Below are 24,018 nucleotides of genomic sequence, written 5' to 3'. Positions count from 1 at the left end.
TAGCTAGCACTTTAGCCAGGATCTTGGGCTCAACATTCAGCAGCGAGATAGGACGGTACGACCGACACAAATCCTTGGGCTTTCCTTCCGTGTGAATGACCACAATGGTGGCTAGCCTCTGGTCGGGGGGAAGGGCACCTGACTCCCGCGCCTCAAGGAGCATAGCCCGCAATGGCGAAGCGACGAGGTCCGGCTTAATCTTGTACAGCTCCACTGGGATACCGTTGGGGCCTGGAGCCTTGCCGGATCGCAGGGAGCTTATCGCCTGAGCGATCTCGTCCACCGCAATGTCTCTATCTATATCATCCTTCTCAGTATCCGATAGGCACGGGACCTCTATGTCTCGCAATAAGGCATCAGAGTCCTCTTTCGACATCTCGGAGGTTGAGGTATAAACGGACGAGAAGTAGTCCGCGAAGGCAAGGGCAATAGCGCTGGGGTCGGTGACAGCCACGCCATCTTCCCCCAACACCTCCGGGACAACGCGGCTAGCCCTCACCTTCTTGTCTAGTCATGCAATAAGTTTGCCGGCTTTGTCCCCGACCTCATAGATTTGCCCGTGCTGCTCCCTACCCATGGCCTTCGCCGCCTCTGTAACAGTGGCGCGATACTCCGACTGTTTGAGGGAGAGCGCGTGAAGGAGATCCGGCGTCGGGCCGGCCTCCAACTGAGTATCAATCGCCGCTATGTCGGACTCGATAGTTACCACGTCCACGTCCCTACGTCTCCGAACTTCGGCAATAAGGGAGAACGCCTCCCCCCTCAGGACAGTCTTGAATGCCTCCCATAAAGAGACAGTGGAGGCGACCGAGCCCATGTTTTCGGAGAAGTAGAGCTCCATGGCTTTGGCCAGGAGTCCACGAGTCTTGGGATCCCGAAAGTACCACGGGTTTATCGGAGCCACCCTCTCGGCCGACCCAACATCACAATCGAAGGAAACCCAGACCGGAGAGTGGTCCGAGATGCCCGCGCCATCAATCTGGCCTCCGAGACCGCCGATGCGTGGGCCGCTAATGTGAGAACATAGTCGATCCTGGAGAGGCTACCGTGAGCCCCCGAGTGGAACGAGTATTGGCGCTGGGTGGGATGCCGCAGTCTCCAGCAGTCAACAAGTCCTAGGGTGTCAATGAAGTCAGGAAGCCAGGTCTGCGCACCTCGAAGGTCTCTGGATGGGTGCCGATCCGATGTCCCCGAACCCACTGCGTTGGATATCGCCCCCGAAAAGAAGCAACCCCTCGGGAAGACCCAAAATGGCGCCACCAAGATCTCCGAAGGTGTCCGTCTGTAACACAGGGGGGACATAAATCGAAACTAGAGCCAAGGTACGCCCCTCCCACCTCCTCGTGACTGCAACGTAGCGTCCTCGCTCATCGACCACCTTCGAGTCAATCTCCCGGGGGAGGGTCGAGCGCACCATAATCCCCACCCCCCGGGAGCCCGAGGAGAACAGCGAGTGTGCCAACATCTTGTAACCCTTCCTATTAAGTGCGTAGCATGTGTTCCCCACCAAATGCGTTTCTTGCAACAGTATTACATCCGGCACACACCTCTTAAACATTTGCAGTACAATACTACTCTTAATACGGTCCCCCAGCCCATTGACATTCCAGCTTAGAACATTCAATTTCCTACCCCCCATCATCGAAATTTCCACCCATCCCGCCCTCGACGGGCACTGCCATTACGTGAACGGAAACATACAACCAATTGCCTTGCCAAAAGGGAAACAGAGAATAAGAAAAGTCAACCCATGAACAAAAACAAAGAACCCGTCCACCCACCACCCTGCACCCCTGCATCAGACTAAATAGCCCAACCAACTCGCAGTGTGCCTGTCGCCCCTAGAAAACTAATCTACGAAAAGCCCCCGAGGAGAAAGGAGGTGACCCTATCCCCCCCCATTCTCCAAATAGAAAAGTACAGGGGAAACCCCCTTATGAATATAGGATTACCGAACCAAACAGCTGATGGTAAACCCATTGTCCAAAAAGAGTCCTGTAACAAGTCCTCATTCCTGCCGGTCTTGACCACCAGTGGCTTCTTCCGATCGTTCCTCGGTGTCTTCACGTCGCTGGGGCAAGGTGTCAAGCCAGTCCGAGACCACTTCCGGCAAGTCAAAGAACAAAGCCCTGCCACCATGTTCGATCCGTAGTTTAGCAGGAAACAATATAGCATACTTCATACCCATGTCCCGCAGCCTTCGTTTCACTCCCATGAAACTTTGTCTCTGTTTCTGCACGGACTGGGTAAAGTCCGGAAAGAAGTTGATGGCAGCGTTCTCGAACTGCAGGGGCCGCCACTCCTCGAGGCCTGTAAAATGGAGTCACGGTCCCTAAAGTTAAACACGCGAGCGATGATAGGCCTCGGGGGGGCACCTTCCTTCGGCCAACCCCCAGGCATCCTGTGTGCCCGCTCCACGGAAAAGAACTTACTGAGTCCCTTAGGGGCTAGATGGTTCTGGACCAGGTCTTCAACGAAGAGGTCCACTGCCGAGTCTTCGGCCCCCTCCGGCACACCAATAATGCGGACGTTCTGCCGCCTAGCCCGACCCTCATAATCCTCGAGCCTTCTCGCAAAAAGGTTGTTGGTCGACTTCAAGTTGCAGACCTCGGTTTGCAAATCCGAGACGTCCGTGGTTAGGCTAGAGGTCTTAATGTCGAGCGACTTGACCCGCTCGTTCGTTTTGCCCAGGTCCGCTCTGATCAGGTTGACGTCGATCGCCAGAGTGTCCACCTTGTGCGCCATCACTTCATGCTGCTGATGCATCACGGCCTTCATGCCTTCAATGGCGCCCATTATGTCGCGGAGCGTGGGGTCTTGAACCTCAGGCGACACCTCCCGATGCAGGTCCATGGGTCTCGTTGAGGCACCAGGCGAGCCCCTCGGCTGAGTGTAGCGCTCCATATTGTTCGACTGCGAGTACGTAGTCTTCCTGCTGACCCGAGGCTGTACTTTGTCAGCGCCACCCTTGCCAGCCATTGTTGATCTCCGGGCCACCTCGCCAGTCAACACCACGGGCCTCACCAGTTCACCTGCGTTCGGGACAATCTAACCCGCACTCCATCCAGTATGTGTTCGCTCCGCCACTACGCTAGCTCCGTAGGGAGCCGGAGCAGCCAGGTCCGTGCCTCGTCACCTCCGTCTGGCACCATCGCAATCACAGGCCCTGGCTTGCGCTGCGGTCCCCTGCAGTCCACAAACTTCCACATGGTGTATCTGCACCTAGGATCGTCGGATTTTGAATCGGACAACGGGATCCGTGTCAGCGTCGGTTCATCTTCAATATATCACAAAACTCTGAGAGGATATGTGACAGGATTAATACAGAGGATCTGAGGGTCTTCCGAGCTCCGAGCTCACGCGGCCATCTTGGTTGCCCGCGAAGCTCCTCCTCCTTGTTTGATATTCTTGGTGAGAGTTTCCTCTCTGTTGATGGCTGCAACTCGGGTACTGGCTTCCTCTAAGATGGTTTCAGGATAGCCTCTTTGTTTGAAACGATCATGCATTTCTTTAATCCTTAGTTGGAGTGTGTTTTCGTCAGAAACAATGCGTTTTACACGTAGCATTTGTGAGTACGGTAGGTGTTTTTTGAGCGATCCCTGGTGGAAACTCGCATAGTGTAAAGTGTTGTTGCGGTCTGTAGGTTTCCGGTAAAGATCAGTGGTGAGCCCTTGGTCAGTAATTCTAATGTTGACATCTAAAAATGAAATGTCAGTTTCACTCATTTGCCAGGTTAGTTTGATACGTTTATTTTTTGTGTTTAGGTCGGTGAGCGCATTGGTAAGTGAGTCTTTGGTGTCCGTCCACATGAAAAAAAAATCGTCAATGTATCTGACGTACATTTTGATTTTGTCGTTGAAATCCGTATTGCCATATATGTACAAATTTTCAAAATTTGCCATATAAATGTTAGCGTACGTGGGAGCCGCACAGTTTCCCATCGCCATTCCGGATAATTGAAGATACCATCTGTTATCTTGTTGAAAGTAGCTGTGGTCGAATGTATAAATCATAAGTTCCTTAAGGAATGTTTGCATGGGCGTGTCAATGTCACTATGGAGGATGGCTTGCTCGATTGCTTCAATGCCCCCTTGGTGGGGTATGGAGGTGTAGAGGGAGCTGACGTCGGCTGTACATAATACCACTGATTCTGTCGCATCAATGTGGATTTCTGAGAGTTTCAGTAGAAATTCGGTTGTGTCTTTGATGTAACTTTTCATTTTGGTGACTAAAGGTTGAAGGTATTTGTCGATAAATTTACCCACTGGTTCGTGTATGGATCCTCGGGTTGAAACAATGGGCCTGAAAGGTGGGTCATGCAAGTTCTTGTGAATCTTGGGAGACATGTGGATTGAAGGACTCTTGGGGAGTTCTCGTAGAAAATAGTTTTTAGTACGGTCCTCGATAATGCCTGTTTCATGTGCTTTCAGTACTGTCTTTTGCAGGATAGTCTGAAATTCCCTGGTGGGATTATCGTCCAGTTGCATGTATGTGTTCACATCAAGGATGTGTTCATATAAGCATTGATTGTACATGCTGGTATTGAGAATTATAAGGGCGCCGCCCTTGTCAGCTTTGACACATTTGATGTCAGGATTGTTTGCCAGGATCTTTAAGGTGTCATAATCCTTTTTTGTCATGTTTTTCTGTTTAGTCACTTTCTTGAAATTGATTTTGGACAAGTCATTGCGAACCAAATTTTCAAATAGGTTGATGCACTTGTGGCTGGATGGAGCCTGATATGTACTGGGTGGTCATAGACCCTTGAGTTGATCTTGTTTGACTGTTGTAGGAGGGGGTAACATGTTGTCAAAAAAGTGGCGTAGTTTGAGTTTGCGTGTGAATTTGAAGGTGCTAACTTCAAGTTCCAGTAGGTTGGTTTGGGCGATCAGGATAAATGACGTGCCTTTTTCGAGTAGATTCATTTGATGATTAGATAGAACAGTATCCGAAATGTTGATGACTAGGTGCTCTTTTTGGGTTTGGGATCCTTCTTGGTCACTGAACTCCGAGTAGCTGGAGGACTTTTTTCCTTTTCCTTTCTTTTTGCTCCTCCTGGGTCTTCTATTGGTTCTTGGCCTGATTTTAAAAAATGAACCGGGGGAGGTTGTTGTCCGGCTGTAGAGGTGGTGGCCTGGTTGTTAATCTGCGCTTCACTAGTAGGTGTTACAGTGGTTGTTTTTCTTGGAGGACGGTAGGTGGAGTCACTCTCAGATGATGAGGTGTCGGTTTGGGTGTTGGGAGGTTTGTTGCGGCGTCGTTGAGCGTAGATGTCAGCCCAAGTATTAATTTCGTCCAGTTTATAATCTAAGGTGTCTCTCCTGAATTTTCTCACCTTACGTTCGTTAATGTCTTTACTGTGTTTTTCAAGTGCTTCTTTAAAGTCTTCCAGTGTGCTTATGAGTTCTTCAGGTGTAAGTAAATCGTTTAGTTCACATTCAATGTCTTTAATTTCCATGTCAAGGTCTTTGAGAATGCCGGAAAGTTCTTCGACTATCAGTAGGATCAGGTCTAGGCTACATTTATTTAGAATTCCATTCCATTTCTCTCTGAATGTTTTCGAGTTCTTACAAAGAGAGGGCTAAAGGGCTATCCGTAATCCACGTGGGATTCTGAGGGCTCGATGGTACTTAAGTAGTGTGCTCGCGTGGAGCTTTTGGTTAATATGGCGTATGGAAACATATAAAAGTTGTTTCAGGCATTGCTCTTTGGTGCGGGTTGTTGTAGTGAGGCTGATGTCTTCTTCTATCAGAGAATAAATGCGTTGGTGTTCATCTTCGTTGTAGGCAAGGACATGGGCTCTTGCTTCTGTGGTTTTGCTGATCTCATCAAATTGCATGGTGATAGCGTGCCACCCTCTAATTGAGCGGAAAGAGGAAATGACAAGAATTGGTGGTGGAGGGTGCAATGCGTGAGTGTTCAAAAGTCTTTAGTAGAGGATTAAATAAGTTGGGTACACTCACAGGTGGTGTCTCCGTCCGGCGCCTGTGGTATATTATTGAGTAGTGTACGCATGCAATGAGTATGCATCCCTAAGTGAGGCACTCCTGGTTGGATCAAAAATAGATTCCGATTTGATTGAGGAAGTAATTTATTTTTATTTTCATAAATTGTTCCTTCGTGATATTATCAACATATCAGAAATGTTCATAACAGAATCATGGTGTAATCATATGATGAAAACTCCGATGCATTTCGGGCGAGATGCCCTTTATCAAGGAGATCTGAAAGAAGAAGAAATGGGCGAATGTGAGATTACTGGGAGGAATAAATGAAACAGCATGCAGCGTGCTTGTGACATAGCGTGGTGGTACGGGAAGTGCACGAAAAAATGATAAGGGGCATGAAGGTTGATGACTTGGTGAACTGTGCGGTGGTACAAGCAGTGCGCATAGGACGGTAAGGAACGTGAGACTTAATAACGTGGGTGGGTTGTACGGTAATCGTTAATGTTAAGAATAAGATTATAGTGCCGAAGATATTTCATTTTTAGATGTCAACATTAGAATTACTGACCAAGGGCTCACCACTGATCTTTACCAGAAACCTACAGACCGCAACAACACTTTACACTATGCGAGTTTCCACCAGGGATCGCTCAAAAAACACCTACCGTACTCACAAATGATACGTGTAAAACGCATTGTTTCTGACGAAAACACACTCCAACTAAGGATTAAAGAAATGCATGATCGTTTCAAACAAAGAGGCTATCCTGAAACCATCTTAGAGGAAGCCAGTACCCGAGTTGCAGCCATCAACAGAGAGGAAACTCTCACCAAGAATATCAAACAAACGGACCAACGCATGGTATTGGTGTCTAAATATTCTACAGCTAGTGCAACATACAAGAGAATTATTCTTAATCATTGGCCCATCCTACAAATGGAACCCTATTTTAGGGACATCTTCAATACACAACCGTTGTTCTCTTACACCTGCAGCAGCAACATTAAAGAAATACTTACTAGAAAATCTTCAATTTCTAAAGAAAACAAAAGGAACCCGGCCGTGTATGAATTGCAACAACTGTAATTGTATAATCAAAGGAAACAACACCAGACACCCCATGAAAGGCCACATCATTAAACTTCATGTAAATGCCGCCTGCGACTCTATGAATCTGATCTACGCCATCAAATGCCCTTGTGGTAAATTGTACGTAGGCAAACCTGAGCGAAAGATAAAAGTGCGCATTAATGAGCACAAATCCAATATCCGGACTAGGAATGATAAATCTAATGTTGCAACTCATTTCCATGAATCTCATCACACCATTGCACAATTACGATTCATCGTACTGGAAACCGTGACCAAGGCAGAAGGAATTGACAACCGCAAACTTCTCCTTAAAAGGGAATTAGAATAGATGTACCGTTTGCAAACATTGAAGCCACATGGACTAAATGACCGCACAGAATTTAGTTGTTATCTATAATTCTGATGTTTCATTGATTTTACTATAACATTGCTCTTTGTGTTTTCTTTCTCATTCTTCTTGTTACCCACTACCCACTACTTCACCTCTTACCCAAGATGGCCACCACTTTTACAGTCACTTCACCTGTCTTTCATGTTTACTTTTTCACTTCGCTGCGCTAGTCCACTTTCTCTTTCTACACACGTGCATTTACTTTCCGCGTTCACCTGCCACCACCACTCGGAACTGGAAAACACACCGATCTGACCCCTCGATCACGGCGTATTCGCCATGAAGTAAGTCTCCTCCGTAACTATTCAGGTTGTAGATACCGCACCGCTAGTCACTTTATCTTTTCACGTCATCCTTGTTTTTTGCTTAGACTCCGGCACCTATCTTCGGCACTATAATCTTATTCTTAACATTAACGATTACCGTACAACCCACTCACGTTATTAAGACTCACGTTCCTTACCGTCCTATGCGCACTGCTTGTACCACCGCACAGTTCACCACGTCATCAACCTTCATGCCCCTTATCATTTTTTCGTGCACTGCCCGTACCACCACGCAATGTCACAAGCATGATGCATGCTGTTTCATTTATTCCCCCCAGTAATCTCACATTCGCCCATTTCTTCTTCTTTCAGTTCTCCTTGATAAAGGGCATCTCGCCCGAAATGCATCAGAGTTTTCATCATATGATTACACCATGATTCTGTTATGAACGTTTCTGATATGTTGATAATATCACGAAGGAACAATTTATGAAAATAAAAATAAATGGCTTCCTCAATCAAATCGGAATCTATTTTTGATCCAACCAGGAGTGCCTCATTTAGGGATGCATACGCATTGCATGCGTACACTACTCAATAATATACCACAGGCGCCGGACGGAGACGCCACCTGTGAGTGCACCCAACTTATTTAACCCTCTACTAAAGACTTTTGAACACTCACGCAGTGCACCCTCCACCACCAATTCTTGGCATATTAATCATCCTCAGAATGTTCTTCACAAATTGCAGAGATTGGCCATTAGACATATCCCATGTAAATCCTTAGAAAAATTAGTTTTGTACGCCTGTGCTAAGTGAAATTCCATACGCCAATGTCCTCATTATGCAATGCAACACAACTTAAATTAAATTATAATGCTAGGAGGTCACAGTATGAGCATTAAGCTTCATGAATAGTAAAAAAACGAATTTTGTAGCACTTATTTTTAATAATTATTTTTCATAATTAATAATTATTTTTAATAAACCCAATCATGTTTGATAATACCACATATAAAAGCAAGCTGCATCTCTTGCCTATCATTTTTAGAAGCATTCATTTATAAGCCTAAGCACAGAAGCCTAACTTGAAGCATGACATTTTTTCTTTCTAAAAAGGACCATTTTTTTAGCAACAGAACCAAGAATATTCTTACAAAAAATGCTTAAAGACAGGAAAACCCTTAATTGAAATGTCTCCCTGTAATACAAAATAATGAACCTTAGTTTTGGAACCTTTTGAAAACAACATTCTGAAATGCAAATATTCACCCTGCTTAACTGAGGGCAAAGTCCTGGCTTGAGTAAATATTCCTGTCTATTCCGTGACCCACAAAGACAACAGCTATTTACTCAGCGGCAATAAAAGCTCTCCTCTCAGTATTGTAACATGAGCACTGTGGCAGTCTTTTTCAAACTAAGACACATCAATGCGTGTACTATAATATGCGTCTGAGTTCAGCAAAAATTTACTTCAGCTGAAGAGTTTGCCTGGTAATATCTAATACAATGTATGTAAATAAAAAATGCTATAAGTTTGATTTTCTACAAAACAACCAATTTCGTTTTTAATTTTGAGGCCTTTTTTATTCCTAGTGAATGTGAATTTTAATTTCATTTTTTAAGCATTTAGACATTTTGCTTAATAGACTGAAAACACCAAGAAAAACCACAAACACACATTTGAGCTCATTTCAGACATAAACAGAAAGGGGTCAAACACTCAGGACACACAATACAGCGTGCTTTAGCCATTTATTTCGTGAATAGCGCCATCGCTATTCACTTACAGAAGTTTGCACTAATAGAAAAAACCACATCGACATTTAAACACACATTTAACCCACAAATCAATACTCAGGACAGAAACAAAGGACAGTCCACAGACTGTACTTGAACCAAACCATTTGCAAATACTAATTGTAAGTCATATTTACAAGAAGCGCTTCTTAATAGTGTTCCAAAAGACTGCAAAAACAGCCCAACAGACTGATGTATGTCCAAGAAACGAAAATACACTCAATTCACTAGCTGTGGCTAGCAGAACACCAAAAAAATCTTTCTGCATATCTTCATTCATAAAATTGCGCAGAACAAAGGATCCTTGTTTGTATTTTTTGTCATATTTTAATTCCCTGGGGATACAAAATCACCAAGGAAGAAATATGTTTTTATTCCCTCTAAGGGAGCCGGCTAATTTACTTAACATCACACTATGGTACCTCCAAAAAAACAACACATTCTTTGATGTGAGCTTGAAAACAGGCATGCCAAAAATACTGCAGAATATGCAAGTATTATAATCAAAGTAGTGCTTGATGTTCTTTTTGTACGTGCACTGTTCAACAAAACCAGATAGAGAAAAATCTCCTCATTACCTGCCTACACAAATTGCAATTTGCATATCAACTCCATACATATACAAAGTTGGCCAACACAAATTCCCAAATTCCAAAGCTACAGTAAGCGTTACTAAACTACCATACTCTTACCAATCAAAAGGTTGTCCAATTTCTAACTGCCAAGTTCTGAATGACCAAACGGTCTTTTTTAGAATACTTACGCCAAAAAAGTTCTCCGTCAGAAGTGACATCATGTGGAGGATCCAAATCAGGAAGATCAGAAATATAATGGGCTGCAGAGACAAATATCCCCAGAATCTCCGTGCACAGAGTACCTTCTTAGTAGATCCTGTTCTGTCCTCCTCAGTAGATTTCAGTCTCCTGACAAGATCACTCCTTCAGATAGTCACTTCTCTGATGAAGCCCACGTTGGCCGCGCCATTTGAAGAAACTCAAATCTTCATTCTCAGGGGTCTCACTAATACTTGATAACAAAGAAGTTGGCACAGAAGCTGAAATATGAAAAGACATCGTTATTAAACTTAAATAAGTTAGACTATGTCACACAGAAGCCTTAGCAACTGAATGAGGCAGTCCGAGGAGTACAGAAAACAGAGGCCTTATATATGCTTAGGGTTACAAACTCAGCATAAAAGTAAGGGACAGTCCTAGCTTTTGAAAGCATGCAAAATGCCTAACATGGACATGCAAGATCTGCCAAATATTAGCCAATAGGAAAACATTCAAAACAAGCCATCATGTAACCAGAACATCCCCCTTGAGTCGTGCTTTTGCCCAACCCGATAAGTCAATCAATTACAGCACATATAGGTCAATCAGTAATGGCAGAACATGTCTGTGTGCTTCAAAGGAAAGGTTGTGGAATAGGAAAACACAGGGAGAGAATAGCGAAGGCCAAAAGATAAGATATGGCACAAGAAGAATGCTAAAGGCTAACAGATAGTTGATACAGGGATTAGGTGGTCCAGACAAGAATTAGTTTTAGGCCGGCTGGTGTCTGAGATGAGTTTCAAGACAAGGACGGAGGGGGTTTTCAACACATTGCAGTCAAAAGGGCAGAGACACTTCGTGAATCATGCAGCCTGTGTAAAGGCAACACAAAATGGAGTTGAATGTAAAATGGAGTCAAAATTAAAGAACCTCAACAGACTTACAGGCGCTCTTGGCCTCCATCATCAGCAATCAGGTAAGGCAGCAGCCACAGCACCTCACTGGTCCAGGGTTATACTGGAGAGCTTGCTTATCCCCCCTGGTAGTCAGGTAAAGTCAGATATGGATACTGGCACAAGAGAAATCAAGGTTACCCTTTTTGTAACTCGCCTTTCTAGAAGAGTATCTCTTTCCAGAACTTCTACAAAGTCACTGGGTCCGGGATAAACACTGAGGGCCTCATTTACAGGCCCATTGGGCCGCCGTTGTGCCACTTTTTTGACGCTCCAGCAGAGCAGTAGGTTTGCCCATATTTACAGGGCCACATAAAGTAATTCTGCATGACTTTTCATGGCCTTGTAAATATGGGCCCTTTTCAATCATTACACTGCATCATAGGGGTGTTCCAAGGGTGTTGCTGTGGGTGTTCCTACTCAATATCCATGGAACCTGGCACATTCCCAGATTTACAACATTTAGAGGCTTTTGACTGGTGCAACAAGGAGAAATACTTTTATTTCTCCTTGCTTTATCCTCTTTCTATGCATGTTGCATTCTGCAGCATAGAAAGAGGAAAATGCCATCAATGATTGTTTTTGTGCAGAAACGTGTCCTTTCCTGCACAAAAAACAATCACCCCCAAAACGCATGGAGCAAGGGTGCCTGCACTGGCGCATGGCAGCCAATTGTGCGCAAGTGCAAGGGAAAGCACATGGATGCTTCATATTGTCATTAATACAATGCATCCCTGTGCGTTTAAAATGCGGTGCTGTGCTGTGTCATTTTGTTGTAAGTGAGACCCTGGATAAGCTGCATTATTAGTACCACGATTTCTGAATCCTCCCAGCCTAAAATGAACCAATGGTGGGCTGCACCTAAACTAAACCTCATCCACTTTTATTTCCAAATAAACACAATATACTCTGAAAGAGGTGCTTTCAAGCCCCAGAAATAAACCTCACGCCAACTTCTCCTAGTTTCAAGATGGAAGAGGTTTTGTTTGGAACAATATATATGCAGAAATGTTTCTTCCCTTCGCTTTATCTCAAAATTGGAGCCTAACAGTGAGTCTGACTAGAGGACCATCAGCCAAGCTGAGTTTGCAGCCAACAGGGTCGTCCCAGTAAAATAGAGATTCACCAAGACCACTAAATGACGAAGACCAAACCCGGTCATGTCAAACATGAAAAATCTACCAAAGCCTTCCTGTGAAAGTCCTTCTTAATATAGATAACTCCATTTAAGTCAGACCTAGAATTGACAAAATGTACTAGAGGTGACATAATTAAAGCCATACTGTATGCTGCGATTATAAACATAAAGTTGAATACATTTCAGATGTGTTAGTTTCAATTTCATAATAAAAGCTTAAAATATTGACATTATTTCAGCAGGAGTTTCGTTAGACAATGCTGTTATGCCAATATGCATCTATTTATAATTGTGCTGGTGAGACACTCAGGCATGTATGTTAAAAGTATCACAAGGGTAGCTTGCCAACTTACCTGTAAAGCAGTTAGAGCAACACTTTAATAAAAGTGAAATACTTGGGGGGAGGAGCCAAGCTCAACATTGTGATGGCCGCACGGTAGCTCGGCTCCGCCGGCTTCCCTGCCCAAACTCATCTATCCTGCCGCCCATCCTGCCCAAAAACGATAACATTTTATAGATGAAGGTCTGCTGATACTTACCACCCGTCCTGGTGGCTCCGGCGTTCAGTGGGTCCGCAGCGGCGTCCTCCCAGAAAGTGCGGCCTCCGTGGGGTGGAGACCGGGGCCTTGCCTTCAGCGAGTAGCCGGCGAGACGGTGTCAGTGGCGGCCTCAGGGGGAGGAGGGAGGCCGGCCGGAAGAGGCCGTTGTGCGAAAAGGCCGGAGGCAACTGAACGCGCCTGGGACTACCGTCCGGTGATCCAGAGGTGAGGTGCGGCAAGTTGTGTGTGGGGGACGCCGTGTTGGTAGCTCCCCCCTTTGTTGCCTTTACCGCCATTACGAATTTCATCGCTCGGTGGCGGAGAGTGGTTCCAGTGGAGCGGTGGCGCAGGCGGGTCCCCCCCTTTTTGGTGGCCCTCATTTCTGCATCGAGGTTGCTGTTTGGGTACTCGAGGGGGATCCCGCGGGGGCCCTGCTTGTGAGCCCCCCCAGGAGTTGGTTCCGAAAAGACGGCGCTCTAATCGCAAAATGGCGGATGATGCCGTATGCTGTGGAACGCCCCGGGATGTCGATGCTGTACCTCTGTACTGTGCTGCTGGGGCCTGCACTGGGGAGCGCGAACCCATGATTGGCGACGTCCTACGAGCGCTGAAGATTTGGCAAGTGACCTTGGCCCGGGATTCTTGTGTGCACGACAATGTGGTGACCGCCATTGCTCCCGGGCCGTCCCTCAGAGATGCGGATGGGCCCGAGGTGGTTGCTGTTTATCTCCCGCATTTTGGTGGGGGCAGCGATGTCCTGGTTCGCATGCGGGAAGATTTGCTGGTGATCATTGACACTGGTGTACATGACTGCCGTAAACAGCTTTTGCATTACCGTCGGCGGAGGAGATCCCATGGGTTGCTACCATTGGCCATTCAGCGGCTGCTCCACGGCCTTTTCTCTCCGCTTTGTTTTATGCCCGCTACTTTGACATACATCGTGGCGATAGCTAAGAAAGGACTGGGGTGAGCCCGGTTCTTAATCCGGAGGACTGCTGTTCGGTGCACGGAGTTATGGACTGCCCCAAATTGAGATAATTTGTCGAATCCTTAATATGTATGGCTACCTGAAAACTTGCCAGTTTCGTTCTGGGCTGTACTAATTGTTTGTATGGGCGGGGGGTGGGGGCCGTGCGCCTTGTTACATGGTATCCTCTCCCCTGGCTTTCCTTTTTCTCTTTTTCTCTTTTTTCTTTCCTTTTCCCTATATTATCTCATACTATATTTCGGGTTCATGTTTAGGGCGACAGGCACGCTGCTGGGAGGGGTAGGCCATAGCCTTCTGCAGGGGTGCAGGGTGGGGCGGGTGGATTGGGGTCTATTAGATAGTTACTTGTTTCTATGGCTCTTTTGTGTCCTTTTCTTGGGTCTCCATGACTGTGCGTGATTCCCGCGGGGTGAGTGCCTGGGGGGGGAGAGGATTGGGTATTCCTATATAATATGGTACTTTCAGGTTCTGCTTATCCTGACTTAGCCGCCCCGCCCCTAAGAATGTTTGCTGTCTGGATTGTTGATCGCCATTATCGCCGTGGGGCGGGTACAGTAACGTGGAGTCCCCTTTTCCCCTTTTTCTAGTATTTTCGTTTTCTTTTACTCTCCGGGTTGTGCTGTATAATGATTGCAACTTTATCCGTCTCACTGATAATTTGACTATTATTAGAGGGATGTTCTGCTTGTCTTGGGGCACATGAGGTTGCGGGTGGACACTGACCGAAGAAGAATTGCAAGGGCATCTATGGCTTGAACGCTTTGGACTACTCTGATGACAAATCTATGGATTCCCTATTATAATGTTGTTGGTTCTGTTCCCCGCCAGGTGCACCAGGACGCTTATTGTACAACCGATCCTTTATTCTTTTAACATAAAATTAACCTTCTGTGATCCTGTGCCGGGGGGTTACACTCAGTTAGCATTATTGACTCGCAGCATTGTGTAGTATTGCGTAACCACTCCGTACTTCTTATGGATATTGGTGCTTTCCAGTTTGTTCTGTGGCCAGCCTCTGGGTTGTAGGCCCGTATTTGTATGCAACCATCTACACAAATAAAGGTTTAAAAAAAAAAAAAAAAAAAAAACATCACCTGCGTCAGGCCACGCCTGTTTTACTAATGCCATCTTCATATGACTAATAAACAGCGACTTTTGTGCAGAGGTTCTGGGTACAGGAGCCGCAGTCGGCAGTAGGAGTTCCTGCAGGGCGGTGACGTGAGGAGGGGGAGGGGCAGGGTGGGGGTTAGTAATGTATGGATAACGGAGTTTAACAGGTAAGTACAGCGTCGGATTGGTAACGTGGGCATTCAGGCAATGCCCGAGGGGCCGGTGTCCGAGTTCTGCTATGGGCTGCTTTTTAGAGCAGTCTGGGGTCCGATTTGGGTGCTGTCTCTATTGTTCGAGCACAGCCAGCGGCCCAGTGGGTGTCTGAGTGGCCTTTCTAGGGGCAGATGGGCGCTCATTACCTCCGTTTTGCAACAGGCAGAGGTGTCACTCCCTTTGTCTCGCTGGCTGGACCATTAATGTGTGCACACACTGAGCGAGGGCAGGGGGCCTGAGTAGAAGTGGCCTCACTTGTTTCACCAGTGTAAATTAACGCATGCTTTTTGTAACCCCCCCCCCCCCCCCCCACCCCCCCACCACCCCCAAAGTTTTTTTAATAAGATTACGCCAAAGCAGTGATTTGAGGAGTGAATATGCAAATGTGGGCCGATTTTTTTTTGGGGCGTGCCCATGCGGATTTTCAATCCCAATCCAACCCTGGGTAAGTAAACATATAAATAAATAAAACGAATTTCGTTGCGTGCACTGCATCACCAAATGCGATGCAGTACACGCAACTAAATTAGTTTTATTTATTTATATGTTTACTTACCTGTTAAACTCCATAATCCATACATTGCTACCCCCTCCCTGTCCCTTCCCCTCCCCACGTCACTGCCCTGCAGGAACTCCTACTGCCGACCACGGCTGGTACAGCCTTTACTATAGGCTCTTTTCTGTGATACCACTAGTTTTGTCCTTGCAAGGACCTTATTACATATGTAAAGTATTAGATGATAACATCAAAACATCTGTAAATAGAAATATACGACTTCATATCTTTTGTGGACCATTTGTAACACTGAATACTAAATAGACCAGGGGCTACTCGAGGACCCTATTTCCAACATATTTTCTATGTAAACTTTGATCTCAGCCCTCAATTACTGATTAATTCTGTAAGTCCTGTTCTTGTTTTGGATAGACATGTCATCGGCGCTCCTAACCTGAATGTGACTACTTGTCAGCTCTGGGGTCAGTGAGAACAGGTCAAACGACTACCTCCTGATCTAACGTCAGATGGGAAAATGATGAACAACCTTCCAATAGGCCATTTATTTCTTTTCTGTGCAGCAGCTCTGAGGAGACTCACCTTCATTAGTTCCCTCTGTAGCTGCAACAATAAGCAGGAACACTTCTTCTCAGGGGATGTTCCCGGGCATTATGTACTGCAAACCTAGCTGCAAAGGAATGAAGCACAGTGGTAAAGTGAAAAGCATGTAGAAAACAATGTTTACCAAATAAATGGTTTTCATGTAACAAGAGATGATGTTTGTTTCCCTGGTTTAAACAACTTCCTTGGGCCACTGAAGTTAAAATGCCGAACAGAGCCAAAGCTACATTTGGGAAAGCCTCTTTAGGCACAGACTCTGTATGCTATGAGTGCACACCAGTGGCGGCTCCTCTGCTAAGGCAGAGAGGCATCGCCCCACTGCTTCAGCTGCCAGCTGAATGCAAAAATGTAATTAAATAATAAGTTAATATCATTTTGCTTTTTGATTTCAGCTTGCAGCAGAAGCCAGGCCGCGGGGCTAGGCTCCCCACGCGTCACAGGGGTAGGAGTGGTGGCAACACTTAAAGTGCACATGATGCTTTGTCTGGCTGTCTCTGGCTGGCCAAAGCTTCATGCACACTTTGCATGTTCTCCATGCAGGCTATAGCCTGCGTGGCAGGGTCAGATTGGTAAGGAGGGCCCTCGGGCAATGGCTGAGGGGTCAGTATCTGAGTTCCAGCTGTGGGCTGCTTTTTTGGAAATCCTGGGGCAGTGTCTGTGTTGTTCAGATGCTGCCAGCGGCCCAGTGGGTGCCTGAGTGGCCTTTCTGGAGACCGATGAGTGTCCATTACCTCCCTTTTACCAACACGGCAGAGGTGTCACTCCCTTTCTCTAGCTGCACCGGCCCATTAATGTATGCATATTGAGCCGGGGCAGGGAGCTTGAGCAGTTCTGCCTAGCTTGTTTTCAAGTGTGTTTCACCAGTGTGAACTAATCTGTGCACTTTTTTCCAAATCTAAGTAAAGTTAAGAAAACAGGCCTCTGTCAGAAACCTTCCGCCTTCTTTTCATAAAACTTTACTGCAGCAGTGTTTTGCAGAAAGGCAATATGCAATGTGTGCGACTTTTTCTAGCTCGCTCTGGCCTATTTTTGATTCCAGTCAAACCCTGCTGCGTGGGAAGTATGCACAGCCTGCAGCCCCTGTCCGAGCGCCGAACCACAGCGCTCAGACCAACCACAACTCTACTATGGCAGCGTTGTTAATGGTCAGGGGATTCTGGGAGGCTGTGTGCATCCTGCCCTGCAGAGAGGAGCACAGAGAAAGAAGAGGCAGTGGACGGTGGTAAAAAGGTAAGTCTTTTTTTCCCCCTTCCCTTCCTGCATCCCCCAGCTCCCCTTCCCCTCCACCCCTGATCAGTAGCAGCCTCTACTCATGCATACTCTGAAAATCCCCAGGGTAAAATGGTTTACTGGGTTTATCTTACAGTAGAAGAATCTCAAATTCTGCTCTTGGGCCAGACTACCCTTATTTGAAAGACCTTCCTTCAACTATGGGCAATCAGTTTTCTTTCATTTCTCTAAAGATAAAATAAACTCAGTACACTTACCAGTGCATTTTTCCAGAATGGTGTATAGGTCGTCTACATTCCAGAATAGCTAACCATGCTGTAAAACATGGGAGTCTACAATCCCGATAGAAAAACTTGTCTCTAATGTCTTTATAATACAGGGGATTTTGCAATACCTGTATAAAAACATGTCTCCAATTTCTTTATAATAGTTGACTTGTGACGCAATAGTTGCCTATTATAAAGAAATGACGTAGCCGCTCAACTTTAATAAGTTATTGCAATTAAGTTCTGACATCTCAATGCCTGCTGCCAGAGCCAGCAGGAGAGGAGAAAGGCAGGTCACGGAGCATAATTAAAGCAGCTGATTAAAGGACAACAATGAAAAGTTGCTTTCCTTTCTTCTGCTATTATTTTTTTAGCTGCACAGTGACAAAATGAAAGGACATAATCATGGCAACGTGTTTTTTTCTTGCATTCTTTAGATAATTAATTATTAAGGAATTTGCAAGTCACCTATAAGTGCAGTGCTTAATTCGAGCCAGTGGTTTCCAGTGCTTGGCATCACCATTTAACTCTCAAAATGGGAACTAATGACAGTCTACCACATGGTGGTGCTATAAGTCTAATTTTGAGACGAGTACAATAGTGTATAATGATTCAATATACATGAAAAATGAATAATACCTGCCAGCCACGCCATTCTTTTAGCTCTGGGCGGCCTGGCATAGTGTGATTTTCAAACATGTAGGAGTGTGATGGTTAGTGATTGTGTTGGTACTGTTCGTGGCCGCACTAGCTTGCTGCAGAGGCCTCCTGAGAACAGCCCTGGCACTATCTTTTTACAAATTAATCACTGCCCCTGCCCGTATAAAGGAACTTGACCTTGGCGTCATTCTTCTATATAGTCCTGGAAATCCTCTGTGACTTGTAATATCCTTATAATGGAAGGCAGGGGGTACTTTATCAATATATAACAGGCACACCCAGTCACCTTTTTATAAAGAAGTGGCATAGGCAATCAACTGTAATAACTTATTACAGTTAAGTTCTGACATCACAATACCTACTGCCAGAGACAGCTGCTGAGGATAAAGGCAGGTCAGGTCAGGGAGCATAATTTAAAGTAGCTGTTTTAAGAACAGAAAGGAAATATGGCTGTTCTGTATTCTGCTCTGTTTTTATAGCTATACAGTGACAAAGCAAACAATAAATATTTATAGCATTATTATGTTTATTTTGTGTACTCATTAAGTAATTATATGAAAGTTTGAATCGTTCTTCATTTTCCTACACATTCTGAGCCACTGTGCCTTTTTTGAAAAAACTGACTTGTATTAAACAGATTCTAATATCTTTTTGTAACAAGTATCTAACAGCTTTTTGATGTGTTCAATTTTGTACTATTATTATATTTATTTAAGTTTATAAAGCGCTCAGCTACCCGAAGGTTTCCCGGCGCTAAAACCAACTAATAAAGAGGGGAAGTCAGAGGGGAGGAGGCTACATGTTGAATAACCAATTTTTCACCTGTTTGCGAAAGCTAAGGTAGTTGGGCTCTTTTCGTAACTGAAGGGGAAGAGAATTCCATAGTGAAGGGGCTAGCCAGGCAAAAGAGCGGCCTCCCATTCTGGCTTTTCTGATTCTGGGCACTGAGAAAAGGTATTGGCTAGATGAGCGCAGAGTGCGGGGGGGGCAATGGTGGTGAACCAAGGATGTCAGATAAGGTGGGGCCCGGCCAGTGTTTATTTTGTGCATGAAACAGAGAGCCTTGAATTTCGTGCGGTTTTCGATACGGAGCCAGTGTAGTGAGCGGAGGGAATTAGAGGTAGGAGAAGTGTTGGGGAGTTTGCAGAGCAGTCGTGCTGCCATATTCTAGACTGTCTGCAATTTGCGAGTCACCTCTTTGCTGGCACCCAGAAGAAGAATATTGCTGTAGTCCAGCCTAGAAGTGATTAAGGCCTGGACTACAGTTTTCTGGGTGTCCGCAGGCAGCATCCAGATGATCTTGCGCAACCACTTAATGATTGTGATGCAGGTGGAGGAGGTTTTGACCACATGGTTTTTCATTGACAGCTGGTCGTCAAAGATCACGCCTAAGTTGCGTGCTGATTTAGAAGGGGTAGGAGGAGTGCCCATTTGAGTGGGCCAGTGTTGGGGTCCCCATAGAGTGGTATTGTGGCCAAACAGCAGAAGTTCTGTTTTTCCACCGTTCAGTTGCAGTTTGTTGTCCAACATCCAGGCTGCGATGTTTCTCAATCCTGAACATAGAGCGGATGAGGGGGCAAGAGAGTCAGAGGAAAGAGAGTAGATGATCTGGGTGTCATCTGCGTAGGAGTAAATAGTGAGCCCAGCTTGCTCTGCAACAGATGCCAGAGGTCTGACGTATAAGTTGAAGAGCAAGGGACTCAAGATGGAACCCTGTGGGACTCCATACGCAGATGTAAAAGTTTGGGAAGCGGATGATGAAGAGAAGACTTGGAAGGTTCGGTCGGATAGGAAACTGACAAGCCAGTTAAGGGCTGAACCGGTGATGCCAGATGATCGGAGGGCGTTGACAAGAATGGGGTGGGAAACCGTGTCAAATGCGGCGCTCAAGTCCAGCAGAATGAGTGCCACGGTTTCCCCCCTGTCAACACGGTGACGGATGTTTTCTGAGACTCCCAGCAGAGTGGATTCCGTCGAAAAGCCTGATCGGAAGCCGGATTGTGACGGATGTAGGATTCCCCTTAGCTCAACGTGGGTGGACAGTTGAGAATTAATGTGTTTTTCTAAGATTTTAGAAAATACCGGAATAAGCGAGATGGGACGGAAGTTGGCTGGAATGCTGGGGTCGGCATTAACTTTTTTTAATAACGGCATAATCATCGCGTGTTTCCATGCGGAGGGTACAATAGCTTCTCTAAGGGAGGAATTTAGAAGGTCCATAATGGGTTCTAGGGAGGATTTGTCCAGTTTTTTTAGAATTTGAGGGGGAATAGGGTCCAGTGGGGAACCGGATTTCATTTTACTGATGATGTCGGAGAGGGTCTCAATATTGAGCGGATCCCATGTGTCGATCAGCTGAGTGACCGAAGGACAGGTATCAGATGGGGGCCTAAGGTCACAGGAGGGCGTGGGTGGAGAGGGGGGGATCGATGAAAAGTGGATGGGACTGTTGTCCTCTGGTGTCCCTAGATCGGAAGATGAGATTGTGGCAGGTAAGTTGGGTAGAGAGGGAAGGGGAGATGAGTTCTCAAAATTTGAATAGATGTTATCAATTTTGGCGACAAAAAATTCGGCCAGTGAGTTACACTGTACCTTGTTGAGACATGGAGGTTTGGGCTGACACAGTGCGCCCGAGAGTTTTTGTACTGCCTTGAAGAGTGCCTTTGGACGATTTTTTGCTTCAAGGATGGTATGATTGACATGGTCAGCTTTAGCAGTTTTACATAGGAAGTGATATTTTGTTAAGGCAGCTTTATAGGTTTGCTTAGAGCAGGAGTCATATTTTATGCGCCATTTGCGCTCCAGGCTTTTGCAGATGTTTTTTTCTTTTTTTAAGGCTTCAGTAAACCAGGGTGCAGGTGGATGATGAAAATTGTGCCTTTGCATACTAAAAAGTAAATTTTTATTCTTAATGTTTGTTAACATGCTCTCTTTTTCATATGAAAGTACTACAAACCAAAGAATTAAGTGGTTTGTGGAAAAGGTGACGGAGTGACAATGTGTTATAAGGAATAAAATATAACCTGTTTACATGTTAAGGATATTGCAAGACACCTAGGGGGTTCCAAAATCTTATAAAGGCACTTGTTCCTCGACATGGTCGTAGAACTCCATGGTGATTTTCAATATCCTCATAATGTATAGAAACAGAGTACTTTATCCCATATATTACTGTACAGTTGTGAGATCTCTTTTCACCTGTAATAATGAAATGAAATAGCTGCACAACTGTAGTAAGATATTATAGTAATGTTGTAACGTCATAAAGTCTGCTGCCAGAGCCAGCAGCCAAGATGAATGACTGGTTACAGAGCATAATTATAATTACCATTTCATGACTGTTTAATTAAATACATTAATGTAATCTTGCTGACAAGCATCTATCGTGATATGTGCATGCTGACACCTGACGTTTTATTATTCTGTTCTACAGTGGCTACTAGCAGCAGTGAGCACAGCTTGCATTCAAACTGGATTCTCCGTGCCCCTCGGCGAAGTCCTACAGAAGCATCTCTACCTGAAAGCCATTGTAGGCGAAACAAGGAGGGGACTTGGAGTTGTAAGAAAAGGATAGAAAGACACCCTGTCTACTTGCCGAAAGCAGTAGAAGGAGCTTTCAATACACTCAAATTTAAGCCGAAATTATGCAAGAAAGAAGAACTTAAATGCAAATAAAGCACAGCTTTGTGAGTGGTAGAACTACTGGGAGGGTGCCCCTTGCAATCCACCTCCACAGTCAAGTCACATACGCGTGTGGAACAGGAGTGTGGGATTGTCTGGCAGACCATGGAGGTGATGAAGGCTTCTTTGGTAGTCTCCTTCAGCATTAAGTGCCTGGAAGTCATGGCAAATGGAACATCTCTGCAGAAATCTATAATGAATCAAAGTTGACAATGCATGCACACAAACAACAACGATGTGGGGTATGTGCATGAATATTCAAAAGAGCAGTATTGACAAAACATTTCAAATCCAAAAATGCATACCAAGATCATATTGTATGTACATATTAGTTTAGGAGCTAGAAAAATTTAATATCTGGGCATACCACTTGGATTCACAGTTTTTCTCTACATTTTTTAACTTTTTTGTTCAGGCACCGATTACAATAGATCTTGACAATTCTTGAAGAGAAAAGTGCATTCTGCAAATCATCCTCTGACACACATAGTACCCAGATGTGTTTCATTGGCACATTCATTACAAGCATATTTGTACTGCACACCTTGATTCCCCTAAGGGGGATATTGACGCTACTGACTGATAACAAATATCTATTCAGTCACTCAACTCAATAGCATTGACTTCATCAATCTCAGAAGAAGGATCGGCTGAGTGATCTGCCAGGATTCCAACATGTAACCATCATGGGCTTAAGTAAAGATCTCTGCAGTGGTTGCATTAGTCTACTGAGCCGCCAGACCCAAATATGGCATTGTCAATAGTATTGCTATTATAACATACGAAGAACTCAACACCCTTTATCATCAGTATGTGATGTATTTGAGACGTTTTATAGAAAATACTGTAAGATTGGTATGGAAACTAAAGTGGTTTTGGTCAGTTGGCAAGAACACCTGGGCCCTCCAGAAGTAACGTGGAGCCCCTGCTGGAAGCATCAGTGTCTGTTGCTTGATTTCTCCTCCCAGGGAAAAATCACCCAAAAAAGGCAATCAAAAGGCATCAGCTCGTGAGTTTAACATTGTATAGGCAATAATGTAGTACGATTTGTACGGGAAAAATACATACAGATCGGCCCGATCCTTACAAATCGGATCGGGAAAAGCTGTACTACACAGACTTGTAAAAAAAAAACATACAATTTGTAAAAAGGCTGTCCAACCCGTCAAGTACGATTTGTATCGGGTTGTTAGCATACGATTTGTATGGAAAATGGCCTGTATACGGGGAATGACTTGTACCGGGCAACGAAGCGAACCCCTATATGCCTCGTACCCTGGTATGACTCGTTCTGGGGGTACGACTCATACCGGGGTATGGGTCGTATAGGGGTATGAGGCGTACAGGGGTCCCCCCACATGCGAGGCGTGTGTATGGTGCGTACCCCAACATCGCGCATGTACGCACCGGACATACGCGATTTTGGGGTACGGTGCGCACACAGGCGATTTCGGGGTACGGTGCATACATACGCGAGTTTGGGGTACGGTGCTTGTACAGTACGTACACGACCAGTACCCCTTCATCACGTATATACGCACCGTACCCCACTTTCCGTGTCATCTGTACGCACCGTACATACGCACCGTACCCCTGTATTCATGGGGTGAACGACGCGTACATGGGGAGGTCTGTCTCGTACTGTTTTCGGGGCGTACAAGGTTTTCCCAGCACTTTTTGGCTCCTGTAAAAAAAGAGCCATACGGAGTGCCATTTGTACGAATCGTTCTTGACGGGTTGTAAACTACTGCCGGGAATACATGGGGATGTCGCGAACAGAGCAATCCGAATCGGAATCGCTTGTATATACGAGTTGTATGGTCTTTTTTACAATTTGTATGGAGTGCGT

General features: G+C 45.4%; 1 protein-coding gene across 1 annotated transcript in view; it reads left to right on the top strand.

Annotated features, from left to right (window-relative positions):
- The window catches only part of C8H13orf42 (chromosome 8 C13orf42 homolog), a 127,171-nt gene extending 105,008 nt beyond the window's left edge, over nt 1–22,163 (top strand). The window contains exon 4 of the mRNA XM_086936241.1: nt 21,922–22,163. Coding sequence (XP_086792367.1) covers nt 21,922–22,163 — 242 coding nt within the window. The remainder of the gene's footprint in view (nt 1–21,921) is intronic.
- The last annotated feature ends 1,855 nt before the right edge of the window (nt 22,164–24,018 follow it).

Source organism: Lissotriton vulgaris, chromosome 8 (genome assembly GCF_964263255.1).
Source record: "Lissotriton vulgaris chromosome 8, aLisVul1.2, whole genome shotgun sequence".
Classification (NCBI taxonomy): domain Eukaryota; kingdom Metazoa; phylum Chordata; class Amphibia; order Caudata; family Salamandridae; genus Lissotriton; species Lissotriton vulgaris.
Note: the sequence above shows the minus strand (reverse complement) of the source record. Positions and strands in the feature narration are given on the sequence as shown.